General features: G+C 59.3%; 8 protein-coding genes across 8 annotated transcripts; 6 read left to right on the top strand and 2 right to left on the bottom strand.

The window, feature by feature from the left end:
* Positions 1-154: 154 nt before the first annotated feature.
* Positions 155-733, top strand: ACA1_366720 (Calmodulin, putative; the record flags this gene model as incomplete). Its single annotated transcript, XM_004336025.1, has 3 exons — positions 155-356; positions 423-494; positions 558-733. 3 exons carry the CDS (start codon positions 155-157, stop codon positions 731-733), a joined length of 450 nt encoding a protein of 149 aa, XP_004336073.1.
* A 175-nt stretch (positions 734-908) lies between these two features.
* ACA1_366710 (DNA gyrase/topoisomerase IV, A subunit) lies at positions 909-6,673 on the top strand (the record flags this gene model as incomplete). The annotated part of the gene is made up of 13 exons (XM_004336024.1): positions 909-959; positions 1,171-1,552; positions 1,633-2,454; positions 2,526-2,938; positions 3,031-3,144; positions 3,233-3,502; positions 3,577-3,944; positions 4,019-4,295; positions 4,370-4,555; positions 4,643-4,876; positions 4,940-5,260; positions 5,341-5,457; positions 5,549-6,673. The coding sequence occupies 13 exons, from the start codon at positions 909-911 to the stop codon at positions 6,671-6,673; spliced, it is 4,680 nt and encodes a 1,559-aa protein (XP_004336072.1).
* Positions 6,674-6,872: 199 nt separating this feature from the next.
* ACA1_366700 (uncharacterized protein) lies at positions 6,873-8,564 on the top strand (the record flags this gene model as incomplete). Its single annotated transcript, XM_004336023.1, has 3 exons — positions 6,873-6,911; positions 7,006-7,638; positions 7,728-8,564. 3 exons carry the CDS (start codon positions 6,873-6,875, stop codon positions 8,562-8,564), a joined length of 1,509 nt encoding a protein of 502 aa, XP_004336071.1.
* A 125-nt stretch (positions 8,565-8,689) lies between these two features.
* Positions 8,690-10,441, bottom strand: ACA1_366690 (aspartyl aminopeptidase; the record flags this gene model as incomplete). Its single annotated transcript, XM_004336022.1, has 8 exons — positions 8,690-9,050; positions 9,140-9,301; positions 9,399-9,487; positions 9,603-9,730; positions 9,801-9,883; positions 9,974-10,093; positions 10,172-10,249; positions 10,344-10,441. The coding sequence occupies 8 exons, from the start codon at positions 10,439-10,441 to the stop codon at positions 8,690-8,692; spliced, it is 1,119 nt and encodes a 372-aa protein (XP_004336070.1).
* A 12-nt stretch (positions 10,442-10,453) lies between these two features.
* On the bottom strand, positions 10,454-11,001 carry ACA1_366680 (aspartyl aminopeptidase; the record flags this gene model as incomplete). Its single annotated transcript, XM_004336021.1, has 3 exons — positions 10,454-10,498; positions 10,540-10,596; positions 10,690-11,001. The coding sequence occupies 3 exons, from the start codon at positions 10,999-11,001 to the stop codon at positions 10,454-10,456; spliced, it is 414 nt and encodes a 137-aa protein (XP_004336069.1).
* A 585-nt stretch (positions 11,002-11,586) lies between these two features.
* On the top strand, positions 11,587-15,225 carry ACA1_366670 (kinesin motor domain containing protein; the record flags this gene model as incomplete). Its single annotated transcript, XM_004336020.1, has 13 exons — positions 11,587-11,805; positions 11,934-11,986; positions 12,058-12,183; positions 12,279-12,503; positions 12,662-12,905; positions 13,034-13,474; positions 13,565-13,594; positions 13,734-13,904; positions 13,948-14,075; positions 14,162-14,229; positions 14,313-14,683; positions 14,753-14,839; positions 14,947-15,225. The coding sequence occupies 13 exons, from the start codon at positions 11,587-11,589 to the stop codon at positions 15,223-15,225; spliced, it is 2,442 nt and encodes an 813-aa protein (XP_004336068.1).
* A 92-nt stretch (positions 15,226-15,317) lies between these two features.
* Positions 15,318-16,937, top strand: ACA1_366660 (Nocturnin, putative; the record flags this gene model as incomplete). Its single annotated transcript, XM_004336019.1, has 5 exons — positions 15,318-15,478; positions 15,547-15,836; positions 15,948-16,214; positions 16,275-16,636; positions 16,716-16,937. The coding sequence occupies 5 exons, from the start codon at positions 15,318-15,320 to the stop codon at positions 16,935-16,937; spliced, it is 1,302 nt and encodes a 433-aa protein (XP_004336067.1).
* A 432-nt stretch (positions 16,938-17,369) lies between these two features.
* Positions 17,370-18,282, top strand: ACA1_366650 (NAD(P)H:quinone oxidoreductase, type IV, putative; the record flags this gene model as incomplete). The annotated part of the gene is made up of 4 exons (XM_004336018.1): positions 17,370-17,394; positions 17,462-17,613; positions 17,719-18,007; positions 18,104-18,282. 4 exons carry the CDS (start codon positions 17,370-17,372, stop codon positions 18,280-18,282), a joined length of 645 nt encoding a protein of 214 aa, XP_004336066.1.
* Between the last annotated feature and the right edge of the window lie 46 nt (positions 18,283-18,328).

Below are 18,328 nucleotides of genomic sequence, written 5' to 3'. Positions count from 1 at the left end.
TTACGCGGTTTTGGAAATTGGCCATTGGTGCAGTGTGCGTCGCGTGCCCAGGCCTTGTTTGGTATGTAACTCCATAGCCTTCTAGGCCCGCACACAGCGCTGCCTTCACATCGAAACCGAAGACCCACGAAATCGACACCTCCACAACTACACCATGGTTGAGCAACTTACTGAAGAGCAGATGGCCGAGTTCAAGGAGGCCTTCTCCCTGTTCGACAAGGACGGTGATGGTAAGATCACCTCCAAAGAGCTGGGTACCGTGATGAGGTCCCTCGGCGCCAACCCCACGGAGGCCGAGCTCAAGGACATGATCAAGGACGTCGACCTGGACGGAAACGGAACCATTGACTTCCCTGGTAACTCTTTCCCCAAACGCCTACCCTGCTTGAATCTTCAACTAATGTTATCATTGTTACCCACAGAGTTCTTGACCATGATGGCAAGGAAGATGCAGGACTCTGAGGGCGAGGAAGAGATCCGTGAGGCCTTCAAGGGTACACAGTCGCCCTTCCCCTTCTTTCCTCCCACACTCACGCCCTTCTCATCTCTCTTCCCAGTGTTCGACAAGGACGGTAACGGAACCATCTCGGCTGCTGAGTTGAGGCACGTCATGACCAACCTCGGCGAGAAGCTCACCGATGAGGAGGTCGACGAGATGATCCGTGAGGCCGACGTCGACGGCGACGGTCAGATTCACTACGAGGAGTTCGTCAAGATGATGATGGCCAAGTGAGCTGGTTTTGTGAATTTAAATATCAAATCAAGAATATGAAATAGGCCTATATCATTTGCGAGTATAGCTGGGTGTGGCGGGAAAAAAAGGCGCCAACGCTCAAGAAACGCGCCTGACAGATTTGATTCCCCACGACCACGAGCAGCCGGCGCACACAGCTCCTTCCACCGACGAGATGTCTGACGACGATGACTTCGACTTCTCCGATGGCTATTCGCCCAAGAAGGTACGTTCACAATAATTCTGTAAGAATTGTTTGCATTTCTCACGCTTTTTGCATCTATCCATCTATTCGCTCGAATCATCGCCAGGCACCTGCCAAGAAGGTACATGCTCACGCCTCTGGATCCAGCATCGCCATTAGCTAATTTCTTTGAATGGCCACTTAGGCGGCAGGCACAAAGCGAGTGGCAACGAAGCCCCCCGCGAGGAAGCAGGCACCCGCCAAGCAGTCTCGCAAAGTAATCGCTGCTGACACCGATGGTACCGACGAATCTTTCGAAGAGGTGCAGCCCAAGTCCTACGACGGCAAGACGATCGAACAAATCTACCAGAAGAAGACGCCCTTGGAGCACGTTCTTCTCAGGCCAGACACGTACGTCGGTTCGATCGAGTCGCGAGAAGAGAAGATGTGGGTCTATGACGAGGTGGTAGGGATGAACTACCGCGAGATCTCGTATGTCCCTGGCCTCTACAAGATCTTCGACGAAATCTTGGTCAACGCTGCCGACAACTTCCAGCGGGACAAGACCATGGACAAGATCCAGGTCACCATCAACGCCGACACCAACACCATTAGCGTTTGGAACAACGGACAAGGTGTGCCACTTATCTCTTGGCGTGTTTGCTCGGGCCATGGATATCTCGCAATCATACTCACCTTGTGAACCTATGGGCAGGCATTCCGGTCGAGTTGCATGCAGAAGAGAAGATGCACGTCCCCGAGCTCATCTTCGGCCACCTCCTCACTTCCTCGAACTACGACGACGACATGAACAAGGTCACGGGAGGTCGCAACGGCTACGGCGCCAAGCTGGCCAACATCTTCTCGAAGCACTTCAGCGTCGAATGTCTCGATAGCAAGCGCAAGAGGAAGTTCTTCATGGAGTGGGAGCACAACATGACGAAGCGCCACGAGCCGGTGATCAAGTCGACCGCGACGAAGAACGACTACACGCAAGTGAGCTTCACACCCGACCTCAAGCGGTTCAACATGAAGTCGTTCGACAAGGACATCATCGCCCTCTTCACCAAGCGCGTGTACGACATCGCCGGCTGCAATCCGAAGCTGAAGGTCTACCTCAACGAGCAGCTCATCAAGATCAGCAGCTTCGAGAAGTACGTCGAGCTCTACTTCGAGAAGAAGGACGTGCCCCACGTCTTCCAGCAGATCAACGATCGGTGGTCCGTCTGCGTCGCGCTGAGCAGCTCCGGCCAGTTCCAGCAAGTGAGCTTCGTCAACAGCATCTGCACGACCAAGGGCGGGACGCACGTCAAGTACGTGACGGATAAGCTGACTAAGGAGCTCACGCCGATCATCAACAAGAAGAACAAGGGCGGTGCCGAGATCAAGGGCCACCAGATCAAGAACTACATCTGGGTCTTCGTCAACTCGCTCATCGTCAACCCGGCTTTCGATTCGCAGACCAAGGAGACGCTCACAAGCCAGGCCTCCAAGTTCGGCTCCAAGTGCGAAATCCCAACCGACTTCGTAAACAAGGGTACTTAAGCCTGCCGCCTAGGCGCATGATCACTTCGCTGACACCGGACATCTCTCTTCCCCCCCCCCCAGTTGTCAAGAAATGCGCTATCGTCGAGAACGTTGTCCAGTTCGCGCAGTTCAAGCAGAAGCAGCAGCTCGGCCGCAAGGGTGGCTCGAAGAAGACCCGAGTGAGCGGCATCGTCAAGCTGGACGACGCCAACGAAGCCGGCGGCAAGAACGCCGACAAGTGCACGCTCATCCTCACGGAGGGAGATTCTGCCAAGACGCTGGCGGTGAGCGGTCTTTCGGTCGTCGGAAGGGATCGCTACGGCGTCTTCCCGCTCAAGGGAAAGCCCCTCAACGTTCGAGAGGCTACGCACAAGCAGATCATGGACAACGTCGAGTTCGGTCACATCATGGAGATTCTCGGTCTCAAGCCCAACATCAAGTACGAATCGACCAAGGGCTTGCGCTACGGGCGCTTGATGATTATGACGGATCAGGTGAGACTGCTCTTTCTCTTTTCCTTGGCTCGACGTTTTGTTTACACCGCTCTGCCAAGGCCTGCTCACCGTAACTCGGTTGTCGCAATCAGGACCACGATGGTTCTCACATCAAGGGTCTCGTGATCAACTTCGTCCACCACTTCTGGCCCGATCTGCTGAAGACTCCTGGATTCCTCACTGAGTTCATTACCCCGATCGTCAAGGTAAGCGTCTTCTATGCGAGCCATCATTATTGAAGCTTCTCGTCTCTACTGTATGCCTGTAGCTCACTTCATGTTCTCTCCACTGTAGGCCACGAAGAAGAAGGAGACCATTTCGTTCTACACGATGACAGAGTACGAGACCTGGAAGGAGGAAAACAATAACGGACAGGGCTGGAAGATCAAGTACTACAAGGGTCTCGGTACCTCCTCCGCGCAGGAGGCCAAGGAGTACTTCTCCGAGCTCCAGCGCCACAAGATCGACTTCGCGTGGGGAGGCGACGAAGACGGCGACGCGATAGACATGGCCTTCAGCAAGAAGCGGGTTGAAGACAGAAAGACCTGGATCTCCAAGTTCGAGGTACCCTTCTAGGCTTCAGTCACAGCCGTTCATAGCCAGTTCGATCTGACCTGGTGCCCCGCTTATCCTACTAGCCCGGCACGTTCCTGGACCAAGACGTGGACGAGCTGCCGTACAGCGACTTCATTCACAAGGAGCTGATCCACTTCTCGATCGCCGATTGTGCCCGTTCCATCCCTTCTCTGGTCGACGGACTCAAGCCCGGTCAGCGCAAGATCCTCTACACCTGCCTGAGCAAGAACATCAAGGAAGAGATCAGGGTCGCGCAGCTGAGCGGTTCCGTCTCCCTGCACTCGGCCTACCACCACGGTGAGGAGTCTTTGAACAAGGCGATCGTAGCGATGGCCCACAACTTCGTGGGGTCGAACAACATCAACCTCCTCTTCCCCGCTGGAAGTTTCGGTTCTCGGCTCCACGGCGGTAAGGACGCGGCCAGTGCTAGGTACGTGCTACTCGTCTACTCATCGACCTTTAGCCGTCAGCCTCTGAGGCCAAGCGCATTCTTTCTTTGTGCAGGTATCTCCACACGCGGCTCTGTGAGATCACTCGAACAATCTTCCATCCCGACGACGACAAGCTCCTCAACTACCTCGAGGACGACGGTCTGCCGGTGGAACCCGAGTTCTACGTGCCCATCATCCCGCTCTCCCTGGTGAATGGTGGCGAAGGCATCGGTACCGGCTGGAGCACGTTCGTGCCCAACTACAACCCGAGAGACATCGTCGACAACATCAAGCGCATGCTCAGAAACGAAACGCCCAAGGAGATGATCCCCTGGTATCGCGCATTCGAGGTATGTGACACCCACGTCTCTGCCGAGGAGAAAAGGACGAAATGTGAGAGGTGCTCATGCGATACGCATCACAGGGCCAGCTTGTGGAAGACAAGGACGGCAAGACTCCTCGGTATCGAATTCTCGGTATCTGGAACAAGCCTGACCCGCACACGCTCGAGATTACCGAGCTGCCCATCGGCGTTTGGACCCAGGGCTTCAAGAAGTTCCTGGAGACCCTGCTCCAGCCCGAGAAGAAGAGGCAGTATGCGCTCGTCAAGGTAGGAGCTCTCCCTAGTTGCGCTTCATGGCAGTCTGATTGCTCAAACGGATTCGTAAGCCCCCGACTGATGATCTTTGTTTCGTAGGACTACACGGAGCACCACACGGACTCGAAGGTCCATTTCGTGATCACCCTCACCGACGAGGCATCCGTGTTCGACGAGTCCGAGATTGAGAAGCAGTTCAAGCTCTCCAAGTACATCAGCATGAACAACATGCACCTGTTCGATCGGAACGGACACATCGCCCGGTACGGCTCGTGCATGTCGGTCCTTCAGGAGTTCTACGACGTCCGCCTCGAGTTCTATGATAAGAGAAAGGTAAAGCTAGACGTTGCTCGTTTTTACTCTGGGAAAGTGCCTGACGTTTCACCTTTACTCTAGGCCCACCTCATCGGCACGCTGAACAAGCAGCTGTCAAAGCTCGACAACCAAGTCCGTTTCATTCTCGGCGTTATCAAGAAGGAGATCGTGGTCAACAATCGCAAGAAGGTCGAGCTCCTCAAGCAGCTGGAGGACATGGGCTTCGATAAGTTCGAGAATGACGCCAAGGAGAAGAAGAAAAAGGCGACCAGCGGCAAGGCCAAGAAGGGCGATGCCGAAGACGACGATGACGAGGAAGGCGATTCGAAATCTGTCAAGAAGGCTGAGACGGGCTACAACTACTTGCTGGGCATGCCCATCTGGAACTTGACGATGGAGAGGGTATGCGCTCGCTTTGGTACCCTTGTGATTGCCCACGCTAAGAGCATGTGTCTGTTTGTTCTTTCTCTCCGCGACCACAGGTGCAAAAGCTGCAGCAGCAGAGAGACGAAAAGCAGGAGGAGCTCGACACCCTCAAGGCCACGCCGATCAAGGACTTGTGGGAAAGGGATCTGGACGCCTTCCTCGAGGCCTTCGAGGTACGCTTTAGCCATTGCTTTCCTGCTTTCGGCCATTGCAATGAGGTGTCACGGTGGAATACTCACGCCTCTACATTTGTTTGTGCTGTAGGCCCACGAGCAGGAGATCCGCGACATCGAGTCGCAGGTCCTCCAGACCAAGAAGGCCGGACGCGGTCGCAGGAGGGCCCCGCCAAAGAGGAAGCCCCCGCCCAAGAAGAGCAAGGACGACTCCGACGACGACGATTTCGGCGCAGCGCCTGTAAAGAGAGCCCCGGCAGTACGAGTTCGGCCTGCGGCAGCGGCAGCCAAGAAGCAGAAGGTTGAGAATGAGGACGAAGATGACGCTCCGCCTCCCGCCAAGCGTGCACCAGCCCCCAGAAAGGCAGCGACCTCGGCCGCTGCCAAGAAGAAGGAGGACGCCGCGCAGAAGAAGCTGGACGACCTGTTCAAGAAGCCCGCCGGCAAGACGGCTGCGGCATCGAAGGAGAAGGAGAAGGAGGACTACGACTCGGGCGACGAGGTGGTGGCGCAGACCGCCAAGATGGGGAAGAAGGCCAGCGTGATCAGCATCGTTGACGAGGACGACTCCGACGTCGACACGGACAAGGGCAAGGAGGCGCCCAAGCCACCGAAGGAGGAGAGCGAAGTGGAGGACTCCCCGGTCGTCGTGCGGAAGAGGACGACCAAGGCCACGACCACCGCCACCGCCACCGCCAAGAAGACCAAGGCCCTCGTCGAACTTAGCAGCAGCGATGAAGATGAGGAGGAAGAGGAGAAGGTGGTCAAGAAGCCGGCGGCGAGAGGAAAGGCGGTTGCCGCCAAGCCTACGGCGGCGCCCAAGGGCAGAGCGGCGGCGCCCAAGAAGAAGATCCAGTCCGACAGCGACGACGAGGAAAGCGAAGAGGAGGCGCCGAAGAAGGCCGCCGCTGCCAAGAAGGTGGTGGCAACGAAGAAGACCGCGGCGCCGGCGCCGAAGAAGCCGACAACCACTGCTGCGAGGAAGCCTGCCGCGAAGAAGGCGAAGGACGAAAGCGAGGAGGAGGAAGACCTGAGCGAGGAGGAGAGCGAGGACGAAAAGCCTGCGAGCAAGCCACCCCCGAGGAGAGCGGCCGCGCCCGTCCGCAGGACAAAGGCCAAGGCCCTCACCAAGAAGTTGAAGGACGACTCTGACGACGACGACGATGAAGACGAAGAGGAGTCCTACATGGACGAAGACGACAACTACTCGGACTGAGCGCAGACGTTTGCTCTCTCTCTCTCTCCTCTCTCAGCCGCCGCGCTTGTGTACACTTTTCCACAACTAAAGGTCCGCCCGCATTGGATGCGGTGCGGTTTTCTGCTCCCGAGCCCCGACATCGGCTGCTTCACTAAAACAGCTCGTCCCCGGGGTTGTAAGAACCGAGGCAAGACTCGGAGAAAGGAGGCCGCACAGCATGGGCAACGACCAGAGTATCCCCCCACACCGCATGGAGGTACCTCACAACAACAACAACAAGACCAGAAAACAAAACAAAACAACATTATACCAAAAATAGATTAAATCATAACAATAACATAATAAAACAGGAACCGCGCTACCCCGTCTGGCGTTCAGGCACGGGCAAGCTGCCGAGGGACCAGGCCTCCTCGCACACTCTGTTCTGGCGGCTGCTGAGCGGCTGCACGCTCCGCCTCGAAGTCAACATCGCGCTGTGCTTTGGCGACGTGTGCCGCGTGGTGATGGTTCTGCACGACGACGATGCTGAGCTCGACCATCCGCACGACTCGCCGCTGGGCTGCCAGCGCCACCTGCTACCCGCCCGGCACCGGCGGCTGCAGCTGGTCGAAGGTCTGCCCGCGTCAGGCCAAGACCGCAAGCTACCCAGGGCCATCTTCGCCGGCTCGTCGATGGCCGACGCGCGGCAGATCTGCCAGCACAGCGGCCTCCAGCGCGATTCCACGCTACACGTGGTCATTCCCGAACAGACCACCTGGCGCGCTCTGCCTCGAGGCCACTGTGAAGCTGGCGGCCGGGACTCGAGTGGCGGCGGTGACTGGCTGCTCGGGCGGTGGCGCCAGTGGTGGCAAGGGTCCGCCCAGTCGACGTCGAGCTGGGCGTTGCCTGCCGGGTGGGACGACGGCCTGAGCGACGTCGTCGCCAACCACGGATCACTCCAAATCACAGGTCGCGCAGACTACATCCGATCCTGCCTTCTTGAGGTGCGCATGTGGTGTGTGCGGTGTGCGGTGTGTGGTGCGTGCGGTGTGTGCGGTGATGCGTGTGCGGTTGTTAACCTGTTGGCGCACAGATCGTGGAACGGGAGGGACTCCGCTTGGTAGGCCAGCGCGATGAGACGCAGGAGGAGATGGTGGACGAGCTGATGAAGGGCATAACCGACGACATCAACAACCACCCGCTCGACTTCTTCGTCGCCTTGCGCGCTCCCGCCAAAGCCACCACCTACCACGGCAGCGGCGACTCGTCGTCGTCGACCACCGAGCCGCGTGAATCGCCAGAGTTCGTCGTTCACGTGCAGCTGTCCCCGCTGTATCCGCTCGCGCGTGAGCGGTGCCGCATGCTCACGCCCATTCTCCATCCGCTCGTCACACCACTGCTCGACCTGACCGGGGACGCCGACAACAACGAGCGATCGACCGAGGCTTCTCCGGCCGAGAACGGCCCCGCCGGCGGGCGCCAGCCGTCGATCCACGAAGCCGGCCGTATGGCCTTTTTAGCTCCGAAGGGGAGCGCTCATCTCAACGCGAAATCAACGAAACACACGCTCGACCAACTGCTGGCGTGGTTCCGGGACGAGTGGCTCTTCGAGCCCGTGGCCTGTGCCCAGCACTTTACTGAGACCCACCCCCCGGACGCCACGCCGGCGGTGATGCAGTGGATCACGGACGGCGACGAGATGACGCGGCGCGCGCGGTGGCTGGCCGCGGTGGGCGAAGGCGGACCCCGGTGGCGCCCGGAGATGCACGCCGTGTGCCCGCGTGCGTTCCGGGCCGAAGTGCGCCTGCTGCTGCTGGCACGGCAGCGCGGCGACAACATGGTGGCGGCCCTCCCGGTGGAAGTGGTCTGGCACATCATCGACGCTCTGCTCAGGCTCCACATCGCCTCCGGCTCCCTCTTTTTCCAGTAGTAGCACTACTGCGGTGGTGGTCTCTTTGACGTAAATGTAAAGAGCAATGCGCGTGGTGCGTTGTTTATTATCAACAATGTATGGTCGGTGTGTTTCTAGGAACGCAAACGATGTTGGCCGGAGGCTCAGTCAACGACGAGGGACTCGTCGAGCTTGGAGAAGTCGGAGTAGAAGGCCTTGAGGAGGTTGACGGCGTGGGAGACGTCGTCGGCGCCGCACATCTCACGGATGCTGTGCATGGAGAGCTGGGGCAGGCCGATGTCGATGGTGCGGATGCCGCAGCCGGCGGACAGGATGGGGCCGATGGTCGAACCGCACGGGCTGTCGTTGCGCACCACGAACTCCTGCATGGGCACGCCGTGGCGACGCGCCAGCTCCTTGAGCAGGAAGGCCGTGATCGACGTCGTCGCGTAGCGCTGGTTGGCGTTGTACTTGATCGCCACTCCCTTCTGCATCATCGGCTGGTGGTTCTCCTCGTGCTTCTCCCTGGTGGTGTCATGGCGTACGATGGCCCATCGGGTGAGTGGGTGAGTGCGTGGCGGTGTGGTGCGGTGCGGCGGAGGTGAAAGTGGTACGGGTAGTTGGGGTGGACGGCGTGGGCCATGTCGGCCGAGATGAGGTAGCTCTGCCGGTAGGCTCGCTGGACGGCGTCCACCGAGTTGCCGAGACCGGCACAGGCCAGGATGCGCTCGATGGTCTGCGGCATCAGGTTCGACGCAGCACCGTGGGCCGACTCACTGCGCACAAACAAGCACGGCGGGTGTGAGATGTGCGGGCCAGACTGTCATGGGCTCTCCTGCTGAGCGCGTTCGGAGCACAAGCTGAGTTGTCTACCTTCCGATCTCCTCGTTGTCGAACAGAGCCACCAGCCTGATCCTGGTGTCGTTGGCCACCGACTCGGGGGTGGAGGCAGCCAGGAAGCCCTAAGCCACACACACACACACACACACACACACACACAACACACACACAGAAACGCATCAGCGCGAATATGAGAACGTCGGCAACATCAAGAGGCGCAATGGACGATGAGGGTACGGTGAGGCAGCAGTAGGACATCATGAGGTTGTCCAGTCGGGGCGAGAAAATGAACTCGTTGAGGGCGCCGCCCACGCACGCGGGCTGGGTGTCGCACACGCTCAGCTCCAAATCGCGGATCTGCGAAGCTGCACGATGCGCACACGCGCGCCCGTGAGCGATGGACTGGTTGTGAGAACCAAGAGGTGGCTGGCCTACCTTCAACGCCAAGCTCGTCGGCCAACAGCTTGAGCAGCAACGGCTGGTGCGAAGGCTTCGCATCGGTCGGCTTGTTCAGCGTGCTATGGCAAGCAAGCAAGCAGAGGAAGAAATTAGGCTTATCTTCTGCAGAAGGGGGGGTTGTTTGGCGGAGTGACGACGGAGGTGCGCACTTCTTGATGCTGGTGGCGAGGACGGGGAAACCGAGGTGGGTCTGGGTGTTGACCTTGAACGCCGTGCGCTCGTCGCCGGACGTCAAGTGAATGGCGAGGTTGGGCACGCGCAGAATGGGCCTATTACACGCACATGCCACACCTTAGCCCCCCAGCAGCGGGTCGGTGTCGGTGTCGACACACAGACGGGAAACGAACCTGGTAAGTCGGACCAGGCGGTGCTCAAACTTGTTCTCGCCCGTAGCGACCACGACTCGGCCGGCCACGGTCAGATCTCTGCGCGCACGACACGCCAGGCGCTCGGTCAGCTATAGGCATTCAACATTCGTCTTAGGTGCGTGCGGCGTGTGGCGTGTGACTATGACGTTACCGGTCGAACCAGGTGTGCCACAGGCCGCCACCGTAGGTCTCGACGCCCACCTGGAGGAAGCCCTTGCTCTCGCGGATCGACACCGGCTTGATCTGCATTTTGCTTCATAGTCAGCCGAAGGCCTTTGGGCACGTGCGCATCGTGGCACAGCACGACTGCGTAGAGCGGGTGTAGATGTAGATGAAGATGCTGTTACCTTCAAGTTGGGGCTGTCCGTGTGCGCGGCGGAGATGTTGATGCCATTGCCGGCCTCCTGTAGGATGTGTAGCGTGAGTGATCAGAGCCGAGTTGAGTCGCGGTACGTCTCATAGCGCGTGGAGCGGTTGGGTGGGGTGCGTGTACGTACGTATTTGCCACCGACGACGAAGGCAAAGATGGAGGAGTGGTTCCGGGTGAAGAAGTACTTCTCGCCGGCCTTGAGCTTCCACTCTTCGGTTTCCTTGATCTGCACGAAGCCCTGAGCGAGGAGGCGCTCCTTGGCCGACTGGACGGCGTGGAAGGCAGACGGGCTGGCGTTGACAAAGTCGAGGAAGCCCTGGACCTGCTCGTCGATGTTCTTCAAATCCTTCTCCTGATGATGATGTGAACGCCCACCTCTGAGATGAGTCGGATCACGCGAAGATGAATGTAGGCTGGGTCTGGAGGATGAGAAGCTCATTCGAAGAAAGAGCGAAGTGCTGGGACGACCCAGCAAATTTGTGATAATTGAAGGATGGTCCAATAAGATCGATCGGCTGGTGCCACCAGTTGAAGATGGCCCCAAACAAAGGCTAACGAATTTTGCTTGCCTCAGCCTCAGATCTGCAGATCTGCGCTGCGCTGCGCCAAACGCCGTCCTGCCAGAATTCTGTAGACGCAAACGCGTTGGCACTCGTGCACGCCGCTCACCTCGGTGCATGGACAGTGGCTCACAGAGCTCACAGCGAGGAGGGAGCCACATCAACGTACCATCTTGTCGTGCTCTTCTTCGTCGATCTTCTGCAAAAATGTTGTCAACTTGTCAATTTTTTAACTTTTCTGCGCATTATTCGCATTCCTGGGGCGCATATTTTTGGCGCCATTTTGTCGTTGCGTCGGAGGATTTGGGCCACCCAACCCCGGTCGGGTGGTTAGGTCTTTTCTTTCCTGGTGGGCGCTTCACGCAAAACTTGGGGTACACCCCTTGTCGTTCATCTTTTTTCTCAACTTTGGTGTAACTAAGTTGTGTTGTTTGGCGGCTGTGCACAACCTCGCAAACAAGAAGATGGACTGCAGCGTGCGGGTGGTGGTGCGGTTCCGACCCGTCAACGAGCGGGAAAAGACGGAGGACACCAGAGGCGCGAGGGGCGCCGGCACGGCGTTCGTGGTGCGCGAGGACCAACGCTCTGTCGAGGTGGCGCGACCCGACGGCCAATTCCTCGTCCAGCGCGGCTCTCCCGACGTCTTCTCCTTCGACCGCGTCTTTGGCGGCGAAGCCCACCAGGTGCCACCAGCTTCCCCTTTCTTTTAATTATTTTTATTTCTCAACTTATCGTCCGTTTGTGTCCGTATTTATTTTTTTGTTTAATTAAATAATTTTGATTTATCGTTTATGTTATATCTGTGCTGCAGGCGGACGTGTACGGTGCGGTGGCCCAGGAGACGATCGTGTACGTTGTCCGATCGTGCGTACAAGACGTCATAGTTCGTCCCAGGCTGAGTGCATGTTTGTTGTCGTTGTGGTGGCGGCGTGCAGGGATGTGCTCAACGGCTACAACGGAACAATCTTCGCCTACGGCCAAACGGGTTCGGGCAAGTCGTTCACCATGTTCGGCCGCGACATCGACACCGAGGAACGTGGCATCATCCCTCGTGCCTGCAGGTATTCCCCCACCGTCATCTTCATCATCTTCATCATCTTCTTCTCTTTGATGATGGTGGCCTGCAGCTCACGCCACACAACAATCTCAACGACAGCCAACTGTTCAAACACATCACGGAGGACAAGGAGGGCACCGAGTTCACGATCAAATGTTCGTTCATGGAGATCTACAAGGAGCGGGTGCGGGATCTGCTCAACCCCAAGAGCGTCAACCTCAAGGTCCACGAGACGCCCACGCGCGGCGTCTGGGTGGAGGACCTCACCGAGGAGTTCGTCGCCACCGAAGACGACGTGCTCGAGCTCCTCCGCTTGGGCGACAAGTTCCGGGCTGTCACGCCCACCCGCATGAACGACGCCAGCAGTCGCTCCCACAGGTGTGTACACACGACACGACACGACACACACCGCACACACCGCACGACACGACACACGCACGCTCGACACGCACTCACTTTGTTGTTTGGCTGTTCTTCGGTAGTCTATTCGTGCTGACGCTGCACCAGCGGATGCCCGATGGCTCGACCAAGACCGGTCGCCTCAACCTCGCCGACTTGGCCGGGTCGGAGAAGGTGGCCAAGACGGGCGCCAAGGGCAACACACTGGAGGAGGCCAAGAACATCAACAAGTCGCTCGCGGCGCTGGGCAACTGCATCAACGCGCTCACCACCAAGGGCAAGTCGCATGTCCCCTACCGCGACTCCAAACTCACTCACATCCTCAAGGTACTCGCGCGAGCACCTCATCTACTTGCCTAGCAACGCAACATGCTTAACGTGTGTGCGTGTGCGTGTGCGGTGGCTGTGCGCGTGTGCGGTGATTCGTGCAGGAATCGCTGGGCGGCAACAGTAAGACGACCCTGGTGTGCACCTGCTCGCCCCACGAGTTCAACGCCGAGGAGACCATCTCCACGCTCCGCTTCGGCCAAAGGGCCAAGACGATCAAGAACTCGGTGCAGGTGAACAAACAGCGGAGCGTGGAGGAGCTCAACGAGATCATCGCCATGCTGCGCAAGGAGGTGAAGGCGCTCAAGCGCTACGCCATCTTCCTCGAGTCCGAGATGCGCAAGCTCAAGGGCAGCGACTGGGCGCCGCCCAGCGTCATCCCGCGCGCGGTGCCCGCCTCGCCCGCCTCCTCCGCCCGCTCCGCGTCCGGCAGCGGCCCCGCCGCGTCGCCCTACAAGCCCTCCACGCCATCGTCGTCGGCCCGGTCCCTGGGCGGCGCCGGCACGCCGTCGCGCGCGTCGCTGATGATGGGCTCGACCCGGCGGGACAGCGAGGACCTGGGCGACGAGGTCGGGGGCATGAGCGACATGCTCGACCCCGTGCGCGTGGCCGAGATGCGGGTGGAGATGAAGAAGCTCCTCATGGCCTCCTCCGTCCAGATCGAGCAGCTCCAGGACGACCTCAAAGGGGTACGCACGTCGTGTCGTGTCGTGTCGTGTCGTGCGCTTGTGCGTGTGTGTGTGTGTGTGTCGTGTGCGGTGGTGTCGTGTGCGGTGGTGTCGTGCGAGTGTCATGGACGTGAGGGCTGAGACGTGTGCGGATGGCCAGGTGCAAGAGGAGGAGTATCAGAACAAGGAAAAGATCTCCAGGCTCAAGCAGGAGTTGAACGAGAGGGAGTCGGAGAAGGAGCGGCTGGTCCGCGAGGTGGAGAACAAGGACATGGAGCTGGGCTCGCAGGTCAGGCGACTCCACTACGAGCTCAAGCAGGCCCTGCTCGACGTATGGCCTCCCACCACCGCCGCCGCTGCTTCTCAGTGCGCAGGGGCTCATGCTTGGCTCTGCAATGCAGGTCGAAAACGCCACGGCGCAGCTGAAGGATGCCGGCAGCGCGAACGAGGAGCTGCAGGAGGAGCTCACCCTGTCCAAGGAGGAGGTCGAGCGGCTGATCAGGTACTTGTGGCCCACCGGGTGGGCCGCGCTTGCACGCAGCCCCCTAATGCTTGCCTTCTGCCATTTCGCGTCGCATCGCACCACAGCGACAGGGAGAGCCTCGTTGAGGAGCTCGCCAAGATTCTCCAGCCCGAGCAGGCCCAGCTGATCAATCGTACGCTCTCTGTTCTCGTTGCGAGCGCGAGCGCACCGGTGCTAACCAAGCCGCGCGCGCACACGACACGACACGACACGCAGTGGATGAGCTGCGCAAGAACCCGGCGGGGCGCGAGGCCAAGCGGGCCGAGGCGAAAGCGCAGGCGGAGAAGCGAGAGGCGGAGGAGTGGCGCAAGAAGGAGGAGCTCTACGTCAAGAAGTCGGCGGCGGCGGCGCTGCGAATCGAAGAGATGGAGCGCGAGATGGAGGAGCTCCGCCAGAAGGCCCGACAGACCGAGCAGGCCCTCGACGAGGAGAAGCGGCGCGCGGCCCAGCGCGAGCGCGAGCTCAAGCGTCAGGTTGAGCTCATGAGCGAGGCCGAGGACATCGCCCGCAGGCGCGGGGCCGCCACCACCATGAAGGTGGTCAAGCCCATCCGCGCCTCCATCAAGGAGCAGCTCTTCCAGCGCAAGGTACCGTCCCCCAATGCCCTCTTGGTTTCCCCCCTGGGCTGTGCCGCTGGTGCTGACGTCAGCGATCAGTCGTTGAAGCGGCGCGAACTGGCCGGCGTGGTGCTGAAGGAGGGTTGGCTCACCAAAGAAGGAGGTCTCGTTCGTAACTGGAAAAAGGTTCGCACACGCACACGCACACGCACACGCACGCACACACACCGCGCGCGCGCGCGCACGCACCACCGCACACGCGCACGCACAGTCTCATGCGTGTGGTGGATCAGAGGTGGTTCGTGTTGCAAGACGGCAACCTGTACTACTACGAGAACGCCAACAAGGTGACGGGCAAGGGCTGCGTGCTGCTCGAGGGGTGCGTGGTGACGCCGGCCGAGGGCGAGACCAAGAAGAAGCACTCGTTCGCGATCTACCACGACTCGCGCCGCACGTTCTACCTCCAGGCCGCCGACGCCAAGGAGCTGAGCGAGTGGACCGAGGCCCTCACCGAGGCCATCGACCACACAGGCCGCGAGAGCTCCTTCACCGCCTCCGACAAGAGCGATTAATTTTTCTCTTGTTATTGTTATTGTTTTATTTATTAGGACTTCGAATAATTATTTATTTAGTTTATTTATTGGAAAGATTGATGAGGAAGCAGATGGCGACGACAGCGGCGGCGGTGGTTGGGGTTGGTGGGGTGGCGAAGGCTTCGCCGGCAACGCGTCGACTGTTCCCCATCGTCAGATCTCGCGAAGGCGCCTCTGAGTTGCCTGCAGCCGTGCCCACCATCTCCATTGCCCAATTCAACATATTGGGCAGGTTTGTTTGCTCTCAGCTTGTCTCTCCTTCCTTCTCCACGTTGTGGCTGTTGACATTTGATTTTGCAGCAATCTAGCTTCTCCGGCCCACTTCCCCTACGTGAAGCCAGAGCACTTGGCCTGGAAGCGACGCAAGCACACCCTCTTGAACGAGATCAAGCAGCTGGGCACCGCAACCCGGGCAGACTCTTCATCTTCATCTGCACCTTCAGCTTCAGCTTCATCGATGTCGCTGGCGGACGTGCTGTGCTTCCAGGAGCTGACCGACTACTGGGCGTTCTTCCAGCGCGAGCTGGCCCAGTTGGGCTACGCCAGCGTCTACGTCAAGCGGCCCTCGCTTCACGGCACCTCGTGGTCGGGTACGCACCCCTTGTTGCCCTCCGTTACAACTCTTCTTTTTCTTCTTCTTCCGCTTCTTCTTCTTCGTCATGTTGATCGCACGACACGACACGACACGCGTGTGTGCGTAGGGGTGGAGAAGAAGGACGGTTGCGGGATCTTCTTCAAGGACGACCGGTTCAAGCTGGTGATGGAGAGGTCGATCAACTTCAAGGACCAGCACGACCGGGTGGCCCTCATGGTGCTCCTCGAGGACCGCAACGGCGCCAGCAGCACCGGCACCGGTGGCAAGCGCGACGAGGGCGAGAAGAGGAAGCGCGACCTGGTGCTCGTGACCACCACCCATCTATACTGGGACTCCGCCAAGATAGACGACCAGATGAAGGAACTCCGAGAGGGTACGTGTGCGCGTGCGGTGCGTGCGTGTGCGGTGTGTGCTGACAAGATGCGATGACCAGTGGGTGAGGGAATCGAAGAGATGCGGTCGCTGGTGGAGCGCGAGTACAAGCAGAGCGAGCTGCCCATCTTCTTCTGCGGCGACTTCAACAACTCGCCGCAGTCGCCCATCTACCGCTACATGCGCGACGAGATCGGGGTGCGGGCCGACCCGCGCAGCAGCACCCGCATGCGCAGCGCCTACGACGTCTACGGCTCGCTGCAGCCCGACCAGGGCCGCATCCTGCCCGCCGAGGGCAACGCAGCAGGCCCACAACAGGAGCCCACCCACACCACAGTGACGTCACGTCGATGCTGGACCATCGACTACATCTGGTACAACCCCGCCTCGCTTCGGCCCACGCACCTTCTTGAAGTGCCCGAGGTACTCTCTCTTCTTGATGATGGTGGTGGTGAAGGTGATGGTGATGGATTGATGTTGATGTTGACTGGGTTGGGGGTAGGAGGAGGCGCTGCGAGCGGAGGCGGGGCCGGAGGGGTGGGTGGAGCGGGAAAACGAGCGGCGGCTGAGTGAGGCGCGCGTGAGGGGAAAGAGTGAGGCGGAGGTGGAGCTACTCCGGACCGACGCCGAGGGAGCCAGGAAGTACAATGGCCTCCCCAACACTGACTTTGGCAGTGACCATCTACCCCTCATGGCGGTCTTCGAGATTGCGCCCAACCAATAGTCAACCCACCCTGTACATGATCAACTGGTTCGTCACCAATCACATTTTTTGAAGCGGGCCTGTCCACTTGGTCTTTTTTTTTCTTTTTTTTTTGCAGAAGCAGGTCACAGATATGATCTTTTGTCCAAGGACGGATGGCCGAGTTGGTCTAAGGCGCTACGTTCAGGTCGTAGTCTGGGTCTCCAGGCGTGGGTTCGAATCCCACTTCGTCCAACTTCCTTTTGTCCCCAACGGCAGGTACTCTCTTTGTTGCGCCGGCTTCGGGCCGAAAAAAGTCCGAGCTACCCGCCAATCACAGCAACGACGGGAAGCTTTTTGGGCGAGAGATAAACATGTCACCCTCCCCCGCCAAACATCACTTCAACAACTCCCACTCGACCACAACTTCAAACAGCGAACTTTCTTCTTCGACTCCAGAACACACTCACCACCATGTCCACCACTAACGTCCTTGTTGGTACGATCCGCACCTGAGTGTCGCAAGGAGTAGTGGTCTTGAGATCTCACCAACACGAATCACGCAGTGTTCTACTCGACCTACGGTCACATCTACAAGCTCGCACAGGCCATCGCCGAGGGCGCCGGCTCTGTCGAGGGCGTCACCGTCCGTCTCGCCCGCTTCCCCGAGACTCTCTCCGACGAGGTGCTCACCAAGATGGGCGCCCTCGAGGCCAAGGTACACACACACACACCCACCACACACACACCCACATGGCAGAGCGTGCGTGTTTCGTCGATGAGTGGTCGTAAGCTTACCGTGGTGGGGGCCGGCGTCTGACAGAAGCAGTGGGCCGACGTGCCTGAGGTGACCCACGAGGACCTCCAGTGGGCCGATGCCATCGCCTTCGGCTCGCCCACCAGGTTCGGCAACATCGCTGCCCAGGTCAAGACCTATATCGACACGCTGGGCGGCCTCTGGGCCTCGAACGCGCTCGTGGGCAAGCTCGCGTCGGCCTTCACCAGCAGCAACTCCCAGCACGGCGGGCAGGAGACCACCATCGTGTGCGGCTTCCTCCCGCTCTTCCTCCACCTGGGCATGCTCGTCGTCGGCCTCCCCTACACCTTCGCCGGTACACACTCTCACCACCGCACGACACCGCACACGGCACGACACACGCCGCACACGCACAACACGCGCGCTGATGGTCTTACCTGCGCGTGCACAGGCCAATTCCCCGTGGACGAGGTGTCGGGTGGTTCGCCGTATGGATCGTCGGTGGTGGCCGGCGTGTGGGGCGCGAGGCAGCCCAGCGAGAACGAACTCAACGGCGGCCGCTTCCAGGGCAAGCACATCGCCACCCAGGCCGTCCGGCTCGGCAAGCAGCCCGCCGCCATCGCCAACTAGACCATGTCCATAGCTGTTAATAAATTCAACGATTAAAAACGTGTGC

The sequence above is a fragment of the Acanthamoeba castellanii genome (genome assembly GCF_000313135.1).
Source record: "Acanthamoeba castellanii str. Neff unplaced genomic scaffold scf7180000084641, whole genome shotgun sequence".
NCBI classification, from domain to species: Eukaryota; Discosea; order Longamoebia; family Acanthamoebidae; genus Acanthamoeba; species Acanthamoeba castellanii.
Note: the sequence above shows the minus strand (reverse complement) of the source record. Positions and strands in the feature narration are given on the sequence as shown.